The sequence below is a fragment of the Alligator sinensis genome, unplaced genomic scaffold (genome assembly GCF_000455745.1).
Source record: "Alligator sinensis unplaced genomic scaffold, ASM45574v1 scaffold611_2, whole genome shotgun sequence".
Lineage (NCBI taxonomy): Eukaryota > Metazoa > Chordata > Crocodylia > Alligatoridae > Alligator > Alligator sinensis.
Window position 1 is genome coordinate 703,139 of NW_005841869.1, and position 19,975 is coordinate 723,113.

The following is a 19,975-nucleotide window of genomic DNA, read 5'->3' on the forward strand; positions in this document are numbered from 1 at the left end:
ACCAGGTAACTGTATGGGAGAGCAGGTGAGGCCTCCTTCCCCCTTACCTTCACTTCTGCAGAGCTCACTCGGACAGACCTGAAGGCAGGAAATCTGATCGTTACCTAAGTCAATGAAACCACTCACCTAGAGAAAATGAGCACAGTATTGCCTATCGGTTAAGGCCTCTGAGACAGAGCCACATATGCAAAGCAGCATGGATGCATATCATGTTATGTGCATAAAAGCAAGGGTTTGGGTTTTTTTTAAGCCACTTCATATATCCTTTACTAAAATTCGTCACAAGTTTCTGTAGGACTCTCTTGATTGTGCACGTCAGCCCTGCCCAGTTCTCGCTTAAGGACTCTGTAGCCTGGCCTCTCATATGCTAGAGATTTGGAGAGTGTTTTACAGTTGTGATAAAATGATTTTTCCTGGCACACTGCATGACTTCTTTTGGTGTCTGAGAGAGTTTTGTCTCTAAATTACTCCCCCCAAACCAGTAAACCAAACCAAAAGGGGAAGGGCCTAGTAGTACAGTGGGTTGCTAGTGTTTTACAATGTACTAGGTAGTGTTGGACTGATGTTGTAGCCATTGTGGTCCAGGAATTGGGCAAGAAGCAGGGATTGTTGTGGGTCATTTCTTTTATTGGACCAGCTGCACGGTTGGGATAGTCCCAAACACACAGTTGGCATAGTAGAAGTGATCACCCACAACCATCCTTGCCTCTCGCATACACTTGGCACTTTATGAGTCGTGTTACAGTGGCAAACTATGCCCCAAAATGCAGAGGAAAGCAAGCAGCCAGGGCAAAGGAAAGACAAGGACTTTATTGCTTGTAATTTGACTTCTGTCGCATGAGCAAAACGAGTTTGGGTGTGCTGATCAGAGGCTGACTACTGAAGTGCTGACTTCAGAAGACGGTCACTGCTCGGCTGGCACGTTGACCAAGCTGCACCCGAATTTGCCTCTGCAAGCCCTCTCCCTGCTCTGAGGATGTCCGTCAGGCCCCCCAATGCCCTGCTGATGCCCACCTCACTATGAGCAGCCTTACCAACCCCAAAGCTGCCGCTGCTCCATACTTCAGCTCCATCTGCTTTGAGACATGCAGTGGCCCTGGGATGCCTCGTAAATAAGAGATAAAAATAGGGAGGGGACGAGGGACCACAGCTTACAATTCCTCTTTCTCTCCCTGCTCATTATAATCCTGCACTGTGGCCAGATGAAAGGGATGGTATTTATAAAACCAGGGGTGGGGAGCACCAGGGATTACCCTTCCTTGAAATAGGCCCTTTCAACAATGTTTCCCTCCGTGATCTTTTCACCGCACCCCGTCAGAACAAGGTGATGCAGCGCTACCTCATCCTATGATGTCGAGGCCTGTCATAATGGTTGCTGTTGTGCACCAGTCTCGCCCTATATTTTATTTTAACCACTTCTGGATTTGTGCACATCCAACTGACTGGGAAGCCACGTGGCGTTCGTACCAATCCTCTGTGTGATGCCTAGACCCTAGGTTTTCTTGCCGCGGCAGCTACAGAGAGAAGAAAAGGTCCTGGTTACAACTTTTGTTCAGTCTAGAGAACTGGTTGACCCAAAAGGGTGCATTAAACCGGTGCCGGACATAAAGTCCTGGCCTTGCATGCAAGTGAAACAATCAGGTGGGCTCATTATCTGCAATTTGTGGGGGAATAGCAATGCAGAAGATGAGGTACAATTTGTCTTGTGGCCTCAGTATTGGAAAGGCCAGGAGAGTTGGGCCAAAGTGGGGCAGGCGGTCTGAGAGGTAGCGTAGAGCAGTGCTGCTCTGTAGTATGCTTTAGTGCTTATTAGCCTTTTATGAGCGCTGTTAACTTACATTTTGAAAGAAACTAGAAAATAAAAATAGATGACGGTCTCCTACGTGGAGAGAAATAACATTTTAAAGCTTCCCTGTATGAGCACTTTCTGCATGTCCTGCTGTCATTAATAATAACCATTCAAGAACCATAGATGTTTAGCTTATTTGTGTTCTTTTAACACCTTTCTGTTTCATAACAGTAATTACCTTTTACAGTTTTGGCTTAAAGGCATATTCAGCTAAGCAGTGGTGTCTGCCATCATTCCTCGTAATCCAGTAGTGAATCAAAGCAACTTTTTACAAAACAAGATTCTCTTACTGTTGCAAAAGAGCTTTGGGGAAATCTGGTTTTTGTGGTTAAGGATCTTATTCTGGTGCACAAGGAAAATTATGTGTAGCTTTTATTTGGCCCAAAGGATTCTTACAACATTATCCGTATTTCCTTTAATTTGTGGGATTTCTAGTAAATGGGCTTAAAAATAGGTCTGGGCAAAATGCCAGGGTACATACGAACAGTAAAAAAGCTTTGCACACTATGAGTAGGTTGCTTTCACTTCTCTCTAAATGCAGATTGTATTAACTGAAAAAAGTAAACACTTACCTTTTGCAGTTTAATGTGAATAATCCTTTACAGTTTCTTCAAGGTGGAAATTATTAAAAAGAAGTTTAGATTAAATGATAGCCGTTTTGACTGTATTTTAATTGAAATGGAATCAGGAATCTCAGAAGAGGGTATATTAATGATAATTGTATTATCAAATGCTGGGGCGACTCGAAAGGAGAAAAGTCTCCCAACTTAACCATCGCTGAGGTGTCCGTGTCCTGGGAACGCAACATAAGTAGAAAAAGAGAAGAAACCCGTTGTGAGATTTATTTGTTCGCTATTTCATTCTCAGCAGTCTCTTACATCTTTCCTGAGACAGGAAAACATAGTGATAGTGATTCTATTGCATGGATTCAATAGTAGTCTGACTTGAAAATCTGATTGCCTTTCTCCCTTTGGTAATATTTAGCTTTTTCCTCTGAATCACTCTGAGTTTAGATGACTGCAAAGTACACTCTTACTGGAGTACAGCCACTCGCCAAAGCCTAAAATTACAGCCTGGTGCACAAGGGAGTGGATATATATTGCTAAGAGTCTCTGTGGTAAAATAAAGGAAAGTGAAAAAAGTTACGAAAAGTAGTTTAACAGTAAACCATCTCTCCTTCACCTTGATCGGTCATCTAGATGGTGTTTTCAGTTGTTTGTTTGGGGTTTTTTTGCCCTACCCCCGCCTTTTGGCTAATTTGACTTCCTTTAACTGGAAATTTCAACTCCCTCCCTCTGTTTAAAAAAAAAAAAAAAAGATTTTATATTGAACTCCCTACGCGTGTTTTTTGGACACGGAGAAGATGGTTCTGAGCTTTTTTCCAGTGGAAGTGTGCTGTTATTAGAGGGCTGCAGTGGGAGCACCCTGTGGTCCTGCATAGCAAGGAAGACAGAATTGCCACTCTGTGGTCAGGGCTGCGGACATAGGGTTGTGGCTAAGTTATATCGGTCTCAGTCACCAAGGAAATTTGGTGTTTTTTTGGAGTTTTCTTTGTGGGGGGTGAGGGGAGGTATGCTTTACATAGAGATGGGGGTGGGTGATGGCTCCAAGGGCACTCTTAAGCAAAAATCCAGTTAGTGATGATGTTCTTGGCCTTCCATGCAATCAGCACCCTCTGTGCCTGATAAAGGAGTTAGCTTGTTAAAGAAAAATAATGCCATTGAGAGGACGGTGCTAATAGCGGTTTCCGTCCAAGGATCTCGTACTGCTTTACACATAGAAAGGCTTGCATCACCAGCGAAGGAGGAACATTAAAGGGTAAAACTGTATTTGGCATCTCATCGCACCTGTCTGTCTTGAAGTCGTGCAGGAGTAGAACTAGGGGTAAAATCTGGATCTTCTCATTTGAAGTTCTGTGTTTCCTCCATTGAAAACAACAGTTTTGGGGTTGATTTGGAAGTTGAACCTACCGTATCATAATGACTGGAGTCCTGTCCAGTCCAATAAACCTCTTAGCCACACTATTACCAGCCCACAAAAAAAAAATCTCCAGCAGAGAGAGAGAAGTTGATGGTAGATTGATTTATTAATAGGTTTTCATTTCTTTTTTTTTCTGCAGAAGCATTTTATGTCTCAGATGTGCATCTTAGTTTTCCTTGTTCAGACAATCCAAACTTTGCCTTTGGGCAGCGTACTTGTCCAGCTGGAGACTCCATATTGAACTTGTTTTTTTAGCTGGTAGGCACCTGCAGCATTTATTAACTGAGCTCTGAGGCACTCTCTACTTCCAGCCATTAGTAGGCGGGTTGATCCGCTCCCATGAGAGGGCGAGGCCAGAGCGTCAGCCCATCCAGAAAAGTATGCTGCCTGCTCAGTGACAAGATGAGATTGAAAAATGCAGAAGAATTCGAGGGTTAAAATCAAACACATTTTTTCCTGTGGGGTCTCAGTAATCTGTGTAAGCAGTTTTCTGCCCATCGCACTGGGGGCTTAAAACCACTGAACTGTCGATGCAAGATCCCTGTCTCCCCCCAGATCACCTCTTGCAAACAAGCTTGATTGCAGTGAACCCAGGTTTAGCCGCTTGAAACATCTGGGAGGAAGTAGATAATTCTTCTATTTCTAGGACTAACTTTTCACCTAAGAGAGTTTTCCTTTTGCGTGAGTCTGTAATTCCACGCTGGCAGGCTTCGAATCTCTAAAGCTTGAGCAGAAGCCCGAATTCCACTCGGTTCTTCAAATTTACCTTAAGATAAAACTCCCAGCTGTCCCGAAGAGAGAGGCTGCTATTGTTTTTTTTCAAATCCCAAGGTTAAATTAGCAGCTGCAGTTCAGCTTGGTACTGAGAAGTACCGTCTTTTTTTTCTCTCCATCTTTTTTTTTTTTTTTTTTCCTTTAAAGTTGATGTTAAGATGAACTGCGTGCTGGCTGCTGGTGGATGAAGGGACTCATTGACGGTCAATGACAATCCTTAACTACTATAGCACCGTGAAATACGAAACAGAATAGCAGTTGGAAGCACCTCTAGAGCACCTGCAGTGGGGTTTTCTCACCTGGAAGATGGTATTATGCTCTGAATACTGTGGCACGCTACATACTCCAGCTCCCAGCCCTTCAGATTGAATGTGTATATCCAAGGTCTCTCGACAAAATTACGGAGACCCCTGTCGTAGCTTGTATGTGGCTGCACACTTCTTGCCCTTTGGACCATATTTGGGACTGACGAGAGACGTAAGAGTTGTAACTCCGAGTTACTGAGCTGCTTTAACTTTCCTCCCTTTTAGCAGACTCCCTGGTTTGAGCCATGTCCTCGTGCTAGAGCTGTAGGTGAGCAATCTGTATGGCAGGCAAGAAGGAGGTTTGCCTCTTGGCAGAAAAAGACCTTTGGGAACTGAGGAAAGATTTGCAGGTCTTCTATACCTAAACTTCCTCCGTTTTCTTTTGCAGCTAGTAGTATTCATGCAGTAAATGCTGTACGTCAGATAACGGGGCCGTGGCGGTGGGTGGGAGAAGGTACAAGCAATTAAAAATGGCACAGGCCATCTCTACTTTCCAGTTGTGCTGTTCTGCCTGGGAAGTGTGGGGTGTTGCTCTTGTTTCTGGGTCAGTGAATATTGAGGTGGACTGCTCTGGGTTCACCAAAGGATACAACTGAAAAGCAGAATTGGGAAACCTCTTAGTTTCCGTGAGCAGGCTGATGAAATTTGGCAAGGATACAGCCGTATTGTTTACAGGAAAGGATTGAGCAGTCCTATCTTAATATGAACATGCCAGCTTCCTTTATGGTCCTCTTGCGACCAAACTAGATGTTAGCTGTAAATACCAATAGCACAGGTAGCATGGCGGTGTAAATGTGGGCACGTTGGAGACCTCCAGCCCAAAGATCTGAGACCAGCAGCTGGCAATTGAATTCTGCTTTGTTACCTATTTCTCCTTCTCACCCCAAAAGGGTTATGGCAGGACCAAGTTAACGAGCCACTTAAGACAATACCATCCTCGCACACATCCTCATAAGCCTCTTTGATTCTTTCTTTTGCAGATAATTGGATTCTTTTTTTTAAAGACTCAACTGAGAGACAGCAAATTTAATATTTTCTGTATCTTGGATGTGTTGTGATTTACATTTGATTTTAGGCATAATTAGAAATGCAAGTAGAGCGCTTTGTGTTTTACCTCTGCTTCAACTATTTATGGCATGGTATGCAAATGAGCTAAGCTATGAATATTAAAGATTAGAGCATGTTACAAAGTATCACTGTTTTTAATGAGTTCAGTAATGGGCACAGGCTCTGCACGCACTTTAATATGGGCGTATTTTATGTTGTGTGCTGTCTTCCCTGCTTTGCAGCTATTTATTCCGTGTTTGGTTACATCCCATGAGAACATGGCCATTATTTAAAACATATCGAGCCCTGGATCAGCTGCAATAGGTAGGTGCTATTTTCATATATGCCCATGACAAACACTGCTGCAGCTAGAAAAGAGTGTTGATGGATTATTTCACAGAGACTGTTTCAGTTCTTGTATAGGTCAATCCGTTTCATCTGCTGCAGTGTTGTAGAAGGATCTGAGAATATGAAAGTGCTTGTCGACCTTTCAAGGTGCTTTGCAGTACTGGAAGGGAATCTTAAACATGTTTCAGGCAAAACGGAACTGCTTCATGCACACAGCCCAGAGACGTTTCATTTGCTCTTTCTCTCCAGTTGGACTCATCGACATAGTATTTGGCTTACAGGCACATCATAGTCATTTCAGAGAATGTTATCAACTGTTTAGCATAAAAGAGGAAGCCCAGGACACATTTTTGTGTGTACTTGGACCACTCAGTTAACTTCTTTATCCATCCATCCATCCATCCATCCTGGATTTGGTGATCTTGCAGGTCCCTTCTGGTCCTTTGATTAAAAGGGCTGTCCTAAAGGAGTCGCAAGGAGAGGGCTCACTAATATTAAAGTGCTTGGAGATCCTCAGGTATCTAGTGTTTTATAGGTGAAAACGTGCTTTGGAGAACGTATTTTGGAATGGTTACAGTTCCAACGCTTTGGCCCTGATCCTGCAAGCTCCCGCGTGTGGGCACGCTTCTGTGCGGCAGCATGCACCGTAGCAGTCGGGGGGTCTAATACAGATGAGAGTCCAACCCCACCCAGCAGCTTGTAGGATTCAGTCTTCAAGGATGAGCTAGAAAATACGAAGACGCTGTGGAAAACCTGACTTTTCATGCAGAATGGGGCCAGGGGGAGTTAAATATGCCCCAGGGAAGAGCGCTTTTCAAGTTTAAGGTATTTAAATTACAAATTTGGATGAGGAAGATTGTCAGCAGTATTCAAAACAGTGCTTAAATTCTTTTGAAACATTGTCAAGTGGTTCTGTAGCAGCTGAGATGTTTGGCACATGAGGACTTGGCCCGGGTGCAGTTCGTTTTTTTTCCTCCCCCAAAACTCTGATCATGTGTAGCTGAGTGTCCTACGGTTAAGGAAAACTTGAGGATTGTGCTGGTTTCAGATTGACCCTTGTGCTTGGGTGGAATTGAACCTAGTCTTGTGGGAGGTGTGGATGCTTGTTGAGATTTAATTAACATCAACCTGATTTTTTTTTTTTCCCCTACAAAAATGTAATTGAAATATGTAACATTGAAACTGGTATTATGATTTTACTGGATTCATACTTTTGTGCTCAATAATCTGTAAAAGTACACATGGTTTTTTTTCCATATAAGGTCAGATCGCTGTATGCAGCCTCTCCACCTACAGCATGAAATCAAAAAACCAGTGATTTCACCACTCCTCCACTTCCCAAGGTTTTTTCTACCACTTGGTACAAAAAGGTAGATCAGATCTCAGTATAAAAATATCCCTTATTTTTAAGTGCACCTGTGGACCTCGACCTTGGGCTTTCTCCTTCCCCTTTTATGTTGTTTGGTGTCCCTTTCTTAGCGACAGCGCTTTTGCTGTGGCGTGTGTGGCATGCCACTCAGAGCCCTAAAAGTTTGTTGGAGGTAGTTGTGAGAGTCTGAAAAACGTAAGGTGCCCATCAAGAATACCCTATATGCGGTGCTTTGAATGGCTTGAAAGTTTCTGCGCTGAAACGCTGGTGGAACTGCCATGATCTGTTGGTGAGGAGCATGTACATCAGGAAGGTCAAGACCACATGCAAAGCACAGAGTTTTGTATGAGGGAGAGGAAAGTCAGGATTCAAAACGTACAGGTGACTTCCCTTCTTTAGCCCTTGCCTTTTTTGCCTTGGTCCTTTAACACAGATACTATACAAGGACCTCTGTTGAGATCCTTCCAGTGCCCTGCCCCAATAAAGAGGGACGGGAAACTTAATGTCCCTCTCTTGTACGCATACGTGAGCTCATGTGTACCACTTACCCCAAGCAATGTCATCTGTTATTAGAGGACTAAGAGTTCAGGGCTCCCGTGTTGTGTTATTCATGTGATTGGCAAGTGACCTAACCTCTCCGCACATGTTCAGCCATCATTAGGATGTAGACAGGCTTTTAAAAGAAACTTAAAAAGTATTTTGTGATGGTCTGACAGAATACAAGCTCTACATGCAGCCTGCAGCCGGGGAGGTTTTTCAGTTGTATCCCCATCCCCCCAAATCAGTAGAAAGTGATTCACATGAGCCAAATGTCTGTACTGTAATGCCAATATTTCATCCCACACTCGGTTAAAAATACCATCCTTGGAGGCAAACATTTGGATGTGTATAAAAAGGTGTTGTAATTAGCGCTGTTATAATAAGCTTCATATGGTGATTCGCCAAGTTGCTGTAATTTTATACTCAAGGTGTGTCATAAAAAGGCCTTTATAATATCTTGTGGGTGGAAAGCGCTGACGTTCCTCAGGTGCTCAGGTGCTTGCCAACTATTCGGCATGGGTTGCACCCGGTTTGCACTGTGCTCAGATGCCTTTCTGGCCATGGCGGCTGGAGGAGCAGCTCTCGTGCGAATGGCTCCGGACGCTGGAAACGCAGAGTTAATATTCCTGCAGAACGTACCTTTTCCTTACGTGACCCTTTAAAGGCGAGCTTATGTTTCCATTAACAATCAAGCTCAGTTGCAATTGCAGCATGACTTTATAGAGCATTAAAAGTTTAATGTACAAATGCTTTCACTGGCCAAAACTTTTTTTTGGCAGCGTCATCCTCTGCCACTGGAAACGGTACAAAAAGAGACGGTCTTAATAGCCTCAAAGAGATTGCTGCCCTTGAAGGGTTAATTATATTATGCCTAGCTGCTTTTTTTTTTTTTTTTTTTTAAACAGAGAGAATAAACTGTAGCCAAAAGTAAGAAGTCATTAATTTGAGACCAAGCTGTAAGCAAAGTTCCCTTCTTTTATGCAGTTTGGTAACGGTAGACTATGCAGTAATTGAAAAGTAAAGGCAATTGAATTACAGGCTCCTGTCCAAACGGAGAGTGCTTTTTTTTTTTTTTTACAACCTCCATTGCATCAGAACTAGGCAGTATTCCTGATGTTCTCATGTGTGTTAATGCTGACTCACAGACTAACTTGCACAAGAAAAAAAACACACAGGCAGCTCCACCATACTAGGTAATGAGCTCTAGCAAGAAGCACCGTCTGATGTTTTGTAAGCTCTTTTAATTGACCTTTTAAGACGTATACTTATTTTAAGGCTTTCTGTTGTGTTAGTGCCATGATGGTAGAACTGAGTCATGCATGTTATATACTGCTAGCAAATGCTGTTGTATAGGAGGAGCGAGGATAATAAAATTCAGCGTGACACTTGTCTTTTTGATGTGTTATGGATATGAATTAATGTCTGTAATGGAATGCAGGCAATGCACATTTTTTGCAAAAAGGGGGGAAAAAAAGGAAAAGAAGCATGGTATGGTATACAGCGTTCTGTCCGGTAATTCTTAGGGATGGGAGTTAGCTTGGGTCTTAGAGCTTTTATTAGATGGCAACAAATTTAAATTTTGCAAAATACTTGTATTTAATGTTTATATCCGTGCCTCTCCCTCCATCTCTCTCTTGTAACAACCTGCAAAAATGAAACGGTGTGTTTTGCAGATTTGCTTGTCCTTGCTTTGATAGGCTCTTAAAAATCTGTGGTGAATAAGGGGGAGAAATCAATTAAAAATAATGGAAATAACATGCTCTGCTGTGATTGAATGACTACTTTTTGAGACAGAATCCAGTTGGAGTTTATGACCTCGAGCACTAGTGTTTCATTGAGGCTCTGCGAGTGACTCACCTTGCAGTATGACAGCTCCCTTGTAAATCTAATGCATGGGTGTCGGAGACTGCTGCTGTGGAGGGCTTTGTCATTCCAGAAAGAGAGCTCCCTGAGACGGTTATATTGGGCTTCTTCAGTGCAGGATTTGTGCCCACTTTCTTAGGCTGGATTACCAGCATTAATTTCATTAACATGATCATCTTTCCCCCCCCTCATTTCCTCCGAGACTGGGTATGTGAATATCTAATGGCTCCTTTCTGTGCTAACTTTTAAAAATCATAAACCAAGCAGAAGTGTTCCCTAGCTGCACTGCGCTCTCTGTTGTATGCAGCGTACTCATTTTTGCAAATTTTAGGTTCTCCTATTTTACCAAACCAGAATGAATCCTGCTCTCCAATTGCCACCGGCTGCTGCACTAAAAATACGGTTTCTTAGCATTGGCTACCGCTTTCAACTCGCAGAGTTTTGGAAATACACACCTTGGAGCTAGAGAAAGAAAGGCTGCAGAACAAAAATGAATGTCAATACGAGTGTTACTTTGATTACCAAACTTAGCTTGGGTTTCCTTCTCCCGGTAGGGCTGGCATTAAATGAAGTAAATGCCAGTAAGGCATCTGTACTGTTCACACGTGGGACTTAAGCCACATGTACCCCTAGTGACTTCTGACGCATTGACAGTTCTAATGGGGGGGGGCATTTTTAGTACGTAATGCTCTTTATTATTTAGTAATGGTGGAAAGTTTTATCTTTTACCTTCTTTTTTTGCTCTGATACACACACACACACACACACACACACACACACACACACACACACATGCATGCACGCCTGTGCAAGCCACATGGCATTCATGGCGGAGATACTTTGGCATTGGCAGTTCCACAGATCAAAATTGTAAGTATATATCTTTTCCGCCGGAGTTTTATACTGGTCAGGTGCTGGGACAGTATTGCTTAGCCAGCAAGTCCCACAGCGAGCTAGCTGTTCCAGTTCTCCTTAGCAAAGCTGGACGTCCTCAGGACAGCCGGCCTGGGAGATGGGCTGTGTTCGGCTCTTCTCCTTAACTACCTCTCCATTTCCCTGTGGATTTACCTGGGGAATTTAGGAGCATGTGAACACTCCCGATGCCCTTAATTGTCTTGAGGGATGATCCAGAAGAGATTTTGGTGCCCAGCTCTGAGCAGTCCTGTACGGCTGTTTTCAGAAGGAATTCTGCTTTTTTTTTTTTTTCTTCTCCTCCCTTTAGAAGCTGCTTCTATTGTTCCTTTCTGATGTGCAGCTTCCATGTTAGAAATCCCCTAGCAGCCTTAAATCCAAGGGTGTGATTTTCTTTCTTTCTCCTCTTTTACAGAAGAAAGGGAAGTTTCTTTTGACCCAGTGGGGCCTTCAAGGGCAGAACTTCTCAGCTATTTGCTTTTGATGAGAGTTTTGCTTAGGGATAGTGGTGAAAGCCCTTTCTGCGGAGCTTTGTTTATAGCCCTCTGAGGATCACTAAATCTTTTCTTTTTCACAAGTCCAGCTGCTTTTTTAGCACACCTTGCTTTTGAAGAAAGGCACTTATGACATGGGCCTTTATTTTAAAATAAACACGCCGGTGTTTTCGTTAGGTCGCCGAGCTTTTTTGTAGGTTGTCTAAGGAAAAGACAATTTAAATAAATTATCTAATTACTTCTGATTACTCCTAAGGGAGCTGTGATGGCAGCATCTTGTTCTAGGTGAATAATTTTTTTGGTTGGGGGTTTTTTGGGGTTTTTTTAGTCCAGATCACTTGGGCATTCAAAAAAATAAAAACCCTACCTTTTAGAAGGAGAAAATCTATGGTGTTGAAACAGTAGTAACTCCAGTGGGGCATGTCTGAGATGCTTGCAAAAACTGTGAAGGTTGCCATTAGGTCAAATAATGTCTAACCCTTTTATGAGCATGTTGAGACTAGGGATATGGCCTTCCTCTTGTGAAAATATATTTTAATGTAGAATTTGTCTTGGTAGATCCTCAGAAGTCCCCTCCAAGAGGCTTCCAGTGAGAAAATAAATTAACCTCTTCAGGTGACTTGTGGCCCATCTTCATTCTTTAGTATTATTAAAAATGAGAAAATAAATTAACCTCTTCAGGTGACTTGTGGCCCATCTTCATTCTTTAGTATTATTAAAAATTCTGGTTTAATTGAACTTCTCCCATTTAAGCAAAAATGTGGCAGGGAGGGGTTGTCTTGATCTGACCCTTTAAAAGAAAGTTTAGCCTAAGAGGCTTTTTCTTATGGCAGTCTGAAGGTGAAATAATATGGGCCCTTCACAATCTATAGGACTTCTCATGGAGAGGTAGCTTAGTCGGGTGTAGTATTGTGAATCCTAATTTACATTGAAAGCCATTTCTGTAGTCGGCACAGAGCGCTTGCAAGGCTAATAGGCTGTAACCCAAACCTCCAAATTGTAGGCCATTTAAAGTACCCCACGGTCTTCTGTTTGCAAAGTGTTTATAGAATAGCTTTACTGGGGGAAACATTAGATTTAAACATCTCAGCTGTGAGGACATATCATGCTTATCGGGAAGTCACACTGCTTACTTAAACTTGCAAAAGGTCAGGTAGCGTAGAGGTTCCCTCTCCTCCCCTTCCTTCCCCTGTTCCACTCTTCCATGATTGCTCTGTTGTATTTGTCAGCCAACCAATTGGATTAAAAAGTAGAAGGGAAAATAGGGAGCAAAAACTATTTTGGCAAGAATTGGGCCAGAACTAGCACTTGCAAGATGGTTTTGGTGCTGACAGCTTAGGTTTTGCTAAAATGCTTCTAGTCTTGGCAGGTCATGAACCATTCGGACCTCAAATTGTATCCTGATTACCATCTTGCTCTCTGCTGCAACTCATTTGAATGTTATTTCAGCACTTTGTATCTCCCGAAAAATCAAAAGGCCAAAACAATCGCTTTATTACCAACTGAAAGCCTGATCCCTAACCAGTGGTTTGTGAGAGTAGTAGCTGCTAACGTAGCGTGAGACTTGGAGAGAAAGCAAGCCGGTAATCAGGATGATGCGATTTTTAATGTGGGATCCCTTAGGAATCATCCTAGCAAGACATGAATACCATATGAAGCATACCACTGGAAGTCCAAGCTTCTCAGTTGTTTTCTAAGCTTTCCAACAGGATAAGGCTTTAGTTTCCAGCTGTTTTCATGGGAGATTTGAGGTCAAATCTGCCAATAATCTCTTGGTGTAGCTGTGCTCTTTTGATTCTGGTCGAGGACTTGAATAGATCTTGGACCGGCATGACTTTCATTGCATGAAATAATCACGTGCGCTCTTCCTGGCTTTATTTCTTCGTTGATAGGGAAAGTGCATCAACACATTTTTCATTTCAATGCAACGTTTATCGGAGGTGGCAAATCTTTTGATTTAAAGGCAGGTTGAAACTTTTAAGCCTGTTTGCTGTAGAAGATACTCTTCTGGACTTTCATGTAAAATGTTGATATTAACTTAGTTTATTTTGTAGCAATAAAAGAAACTAGTTCAATCCGATGTTGTAGTAGATAGAAAAGATGCAGGTGGGTGAATAGCATGGTAGTTGAAGAAAAGTTACTTGGAAATGTGAGTTTTTAAATACAGTACTCCAGTCGGACTTGTACTCCATTCGTTTTGAAGGAGACTGCTCCAAGTTCTCATAAAACAGTCCTGCGTTTTTGAGTTCCTTAAGTTTTCTGTGTAGAAGCATCTGTTTGTCTGGTGTCCCAATCGAGAGCAGGCGTTTGTGGTATAAAAAGCAGGCAGCGCTCGTCTGCTGCACTGCTGGGACGTTCCTCTTGATGGAGGCCTTGGAGAAGACCAAGAGCCCTTAGTTCTTTCCATCCACATTACATGGTCTAATTTTCAGAAGCAGGAGGATTGTGATAAGCGTGCAATAAAAAGTACCATCTGCTGCCTCTCGTACATCTGAGGGAACTATTCCTAAAAGAAAAGAGAGAAAAACCCTTCTTGACCCAAGGCTGGCTTTCCATCAAGCAGCAGTTTCTTTCTTAGGAGGTTGTGTGGTAAGTTTGGGGGGTTTGCTTTCATTTGCTAGAGATCCCTGCTTTTGATATGATCCACTGAGACCCATTTCATGAGCTGATATTGCTGAGGTTTCTTCTAGCAAGAACTGAGGTTCGAGCAGAAACGTCAAGGCTAGCAATTTTGCTTCCTTGGGTTCAGGTTGCCGGTTAATAGTGGAGCTTTTACGAGAACTTAATCCCAAGCATTTCCACAGCACAGTGTGTTACTCTTCATGGTCTTAGGGAAGACAGCTGGAGTGGGGGAATCTAGTTTCTCCAGACATAAATCCAGATAGGATTTATTTAACTGTAAAAGAATGGACCAACCTTTCAAGGAAGAGTGGTAATACCAAGTTGAGTCCAGGAGTTTCATAAGTTGTGGCATCTAGTCCCAACAGCACATCGTACTGTGATCTTGGACATCTTTATGCCATAGTTACCTCATCAGCAAAATAGGAGAAATCTGCCCAGTGCAAATTGTGTTGGAAATAAATTGTTAAACATTTGCAACACACTCTGAGATCTTCGGCTGAAAGGATTACAGGACTGCCAAGTGCTGTTATAAGGTTGCTGGTCCTGTGAGATGTAAAGTAAATGTGTTAGTGTCTTTTGCTGGAAAAGAAAAGGAAAGCCAGGCACACTTCCAGCCCTATAGTCTCCAAAGTGGCAGCAGTTCCCTCTACTTCTGCAGAGCTGAACTTAATGCAGCAAATATACATTTCTGGAGCAGTAAAATCCGAGGGGTGCACGTGCAGCAGAAGGTAGGAAGCGATCGAGCAGGGACATCCACACTGGCGTTCAGTGATGTCATTCTTGACTGAAGGTATCTTGATTCCAGTCTTTTTTTTTTTTTCTTTTAAGTTGTGAAATGTAACTGTGTTGACATCATATCAGCCAAACTATTCAAATAGACCAGAGAGTGTTAATTGGAACAAAAATGATCTGGGCAGGAGACGAGCAAGAAAAGCAAGACCCCACCCCCTTTCCCAGAAAAAGCAGTAAACATACTCAATAAATGTTCGGGTAATTTAAAATCGGAATCTGGGAGACAATGTGACTAGGATTTCATTACTTAAGCAAATGGATTTGCTTTTAGTGGATTCAGCCACAGCCTGATAGAAGCTTTCCCCAAGGGGTAAACATTTTTCCTGTATTCGAAAGGCTTTCTTGTGTGTTAAGGAATGGGTTTGGTTGCGGGGTGGGGGGAATAACATCACGAATGTTGCTCTGTCTACATTTAGGACGCTCTGCGTTTCGTACAGAATTGGGCATCCCCAGGTCTGTTTGCTTTTAGCTGTTTGCCTTCAGGGAGATTTTTGTGCAGGTTTTAAACCCTGCAGCTGCAGTTGCGGGGCAGAGAGAGAGGAGTTGAAGCAGGGCGGAGGAATGAGAAGCCTTTTTTTTTTTTTTCCATTGGTGTTGGGGAGGGAGGGTTGAGTTTTTTTTTTCTCTCTGGAATATATGTGCTTCCTTTGACTAATTTCTTGCTCACGCTGGAGGAGTTAAACAGCAGCAGCGCCAGCTCTGCAGACTGTTTGGAATAGTTTAAATGCTTTGACACTCTGGATGTACTAGATGGCAGAGGAGGCAGTTTACAGCGTAATTCATATGCAAAACTGCACTATAAATTTAAAACCTGTCTCAGTTGCCGTGGCACCACTAAGCATTTCATCAGCATACAGTACAGTATTTCTGCCATCTTTGTTTGCATTGCAGTGACTCATCAAAAGTCTGTCTTGTACCAACACTGAGAGCATTCCTCTGGCACTGATATTTCTCTGTTTTTAAAGCTTCAGTCTGAAACTGGCATTTACTTCAGGTCCCTAATCAAAGGGCTCTATTCATTGCAGAGAGCAGCCTGAATGGTAATCTGCATCCGGCCTATTCATTTAGATGCTATGCACTGCCGTGGAGATTTGACTTGGTAAAAGCTTGAGCTACAGCAGATACAAACGGAGGTTTTGATACTATTTCCACCCCCCCCGCCCTCCCCTCCCCGAGCGATCTTCGGTGCTGCATTTAGTGTAGCAGCCGGGGTGCTAAAGAGGGACTTGGCAAGCCGTCCATGAGCGGCAGTGCTTGGGATCGGTCCTTGTGTAAGGTATGTTTGCATGGTGTCAGACGAGGGGACACAGAAGTTCCTGGCTCGGAAGAAAATTTTTTTTTTTTTTTAAGCCATGCAGATAAATTTGGCTGGGAGTTGCCTTCTCTTTTCTTCCTGAGATACAGTGGCCTGGCCGATCGGATTCTTTTTCCAGCAGTTTGAACAGAGCACGTCTTTGTGGGTGATTATTTTCTTTTCCAAGGAGGGGCTTTGCTTTTCTTTGCTTTTTTTTTTTTTTTTCCTTTTCCTTTCTTTTTTTTTTTAAATGCTCTCCGATAAACTTCTTTTTGCATCTCTCTCGTGGGCGAGGTCAGTCCACTTTGCTCCGAACTGTCGAATGCAAGCGAGATTTGAGATCGAGTCTGATTTTTTGGGAGGAGGGTTCAGAGGGGTAAAGGGGGGGATGTTGGCAAAAGGTTCTTGGTTTTGCTAAATATGCAGTGGTTTGGTTTCTCTGGAGTTTTCTGCACTTATTAACTATTTGGATCTTGCTGCTTCTGTGGGTGCTCTTAATCACTTTGTTTTAAAGCCTGCTTTTATTTATTTCTTTTGTTTATAGAAAAGGGGAAATTATTCTGGTGGCAAAAAAAGGTTATGAAAGCCTAAAAATAGCATGCTCTGTGCTGTAATTTTGATGCAACCTCTAAAGCCCGATAGCCTGACAGTATTAAGCTGTTTTTGACCCAGGATTGTTCAGAGGTGTTCTGCTGTTTCTGCATTCGGAGATGGGGTAGTTACCATGAGAGGGTGCGTGTCTTGCCTCAGATGAGACTTGTACAGTGGCATCTACAGTGTCCCTTTTTAATATGGCCGGGAAGGGATCACCGGGCATTCGCCACGGGAGAACCCATGTTGGGACCCTCCTGTCCTAGTCTGCATTTCAAGGAGAAAACCAGCACGCTTTCTGGCATTAAACTCACTGCAGTGTGACTGTCTTTGCTTGGGTTCAAATACCTGGCTTCATTTTTGAGAGGTCTTTTCCCCCCCCCATTTCATGGATAATTCCATTTAGAAGTCGTTTGACTCTTAAAGACTTTTATTTTTTTCCTCGTATAAATGTAGAGACATCCTCTGGATTCTTTAACACCGTTTTTTCATCGCAGTAGCTGTACAGAGAGAATTCTGCTTTTATTTAAGGCAAAATCATATGCTGTTTCCTAAATGGCTCAGTTTGGGCTTCTGCAGTCGTGTCCTCCCCTCCTTCCTCCCCCCCAGATATTTCCAAAGGTCTGTTGACTATTTCAGGGCTGCTTCACTGTTCACTCTTCCCCTATTACTCTACATATTTTCCTGTTTAAAGTAAATCTAAGAGCAGTAGATCAATAATGTTTGTCTGAATAAACCACAACCTGACAAAAATATTTGATTTTTGAAATACTCTTTATCCTTTACAAAAACATTTTTTTTTTTTTTTAAAGGCTTATTTAGAAAGTCGTAAGTAATTCTGTAAGTGGTATTAGACAGCAGCCCTTGGGGTCATCACTGAATCTGTAATAGTTTTAGGCTGATTCATTTGTACTTGTTCTTTCCAGAGAACTGTCTCAAAAAAAAATCTGTTCCTTTCTCCCTGCCTTCTTGGTTTTTTCAGATGTGCCCTACTTTGGATATTTCTGCATTGAATGTCTAAGGTGCTCCAGCTAATCCTGAGCCATGTCGCAGATGTTGCACATAGAAATTCCCAACTTCGGGAACACTGTCTTGGGCTGCCTGAATGAACAGAGGCTTCTGGGGCTCTACTGTGATGTCTCCATAGTGGTCAAAGGCCAAGCCTTTAAGGCGCACCGTGCAGTCCTGGCAGCCAGCAGCCTGTACTTCAGAGACTTGTTTAGCGGGAACAGCAAAAATGCGTTTGAGCTCCCAGGTACCGTGCCACCAGCCTGCTTCCAGCAAATCCTCTCCTTTTGTTACACTGGGAAGCTCACCATGGCTGCCAGCGAACAGCTTGTCGTGATGTACACGGCAGGCTTCCTACAGATCCAACACATCGTGGAAAAAGGGACAGATTTAATGTTCAAAGTGAGCTCTCCCCACTGTGACTCTCAGACCACCATGATAGAAGACCCCAGTTCGGAGCCGCAGAGCCCATGTAACCAATTGCAGTCTGCTTCTGCGCCCTATGTCATGTCCCCCTCCATGCCCATTCCGCTCCTCACGCGGGTGAAACACGAAAATCTCGAGCTGCAGCCCTCCGCTGTGTCAGGCCTCCCCACCAAGCGATCCTTGGAGGCCGGTACCCGGGACGGTACAGGAGGGAGTATCTCGAACACTGGGCCCCTCAAGTTATCTCGTGTCTCCTACTATGGAATGCCCAATTTAGCGACTCTCATCCCCAACGTGCAGCAAGTGCAGTACTCCCAGGGGGAGCGGACGAGCCCCGGTGCCAGCAGCATTCCCACTACAGACAGTCCGACCTCCTACCACAACGAGGAAGAGGATGAAGATGACGAGGCGTATGACACCATGGTGGAAGAGCAGTATGGGCAGATGTACATCAAATCTTCGGGAGGATATTCTGGTAATAAACCTAAATGTTCCCTTCCCTTTGCTTTTCCCTTCTCTGAAGTTGCCCCTCGGGCCTGTTCTCTGGTCCACAGGGATGCTGTTGGATGGCTCTTGGGTGGTTGGCACATGCTGTTGGATGGCTCTTGGGTGGTTTTCCAGGTCTTGTTTCTGATAAGTTTAAGTGCTGTGCATGTGAAGCTGGGGAGAACTGCTGATCCAGCAGCCCAGGGAACTGAGTTCTCCATCCAGTGAGCAGGTACAGCAGAAGCCAAGGGCCTTTCCAGGTCTCCAGCTCCACTGCCCTTGTGTCTCTTCCCCCCAGAACTTGAGAAACAACATGTAGTTCAGTGACAGGTCTGTTTAATCCCTAGCCTCTTTGTTGAAGCTTCCAGCAATTACCATAATTCTTGCATGTTTACAGGCACCTGTCCCCTAGCAGCTGGACTGGGATTGTTAACTAATTTCACATCCAGGCCATTCAGGATCTATTGGATAACGGTTGGCTACTCCCAACCTGGTTTGGATTAGAGCAGTCATTCTGGAGGTGCAATGTTTCACACCCAGCTGCAAGCCACTTCCTCTGTGCATTTTTCCTCTCTTCCCTCTCCATTAAGAATAATTAATGAATTAAATAAAATCAAAATTTATTCCTCCCCTCCCCTTTCTGCAAACATCTCGAATAAATCAGCTTTTGGATATGTTACAAAAAAAGTGAGGCAAACCTTCCTTCCCCTAACCTGCACCATTTATACCTCAGGCACGAGTTTTGTCTTGTGCACAATGGCTAAAAGGAGCAAACTGGTTAGGGAGCTCTGCTGTGATTTTTATTATGATCGTTACCAATTCCTGGCCTGCCGTCCCTAGTGTAAGTCACTTTTCCTTCCAAAATAATGAAGACAAATTGAAGGCTAACTTGAGCTAAGTCAGCTGTGATGATACTGCCCTGTGCATATAGTAGTTGAAGGAGAAGGTTGCCTCGTTGATGTCTAGAAGAGGAACTATTTGCTTCAGCCATGGAGAGCACAAAGATATCTTGGTCATGGTGCGTACGTGTGCATCTGTGTGCGTGCATGTGCGTCTGTGAGTTCGTGTGCGCGCGTGTGTGTATATTCTCTTACCTGCTTCACACATAAGTGACGACTTTTCTCAGCGGTAACCTCATTGTCTCTGTTCTTTGTCAAGACTCGGAACTGGCATTTGGACCTTTTTGGACTTCTGAAGGGTGGGGGGAGGATGATGGGAATGTGATAGCAAGCCCTGGGTGACTCCAGCATTGTTTTCGAGGGGCATTTCAGCAGG

The 19,975-nt window shown here is 43.4% G+C and overlaps 1 protein-coding gene across 14 annotated transcripts in view; it reads left to right on the forward strand.

Annotated features, from left to right (window-relative positions):
• Positions 1-19,975, forward strand: part of NACC2 (NACC family member 2) — a 79,738-nt gene that overhangs the window by 35,340 nt on the left and 24,423 nt on the right. For 10 of the 14 annotated variants that reach the window (XM_025193818.1, XM_025193839.1, XM_025193789.1 and 7 more), the window contains one exon: positions 17,763-18,689. In XM_025193818.1, coding sequence (XP_025049603.1) covers positions 17,825-18,689 — 865 coding nt within the window. In that variant the 5' untranslated portion in view covers positions 17,763-17,824. Of the gene's footprint in view, positions 1-9,421; positions 9,443-16,095; positions 16,172-16,210; positions 16,356-17,762; positions 18,690-19,975 lie in introns of those variants that run through there. The other 4 variants (XM_025193849.1, XM_025193843.1, XM_025193834.1 and 1 more) reach the window with 4 other exon arrangements.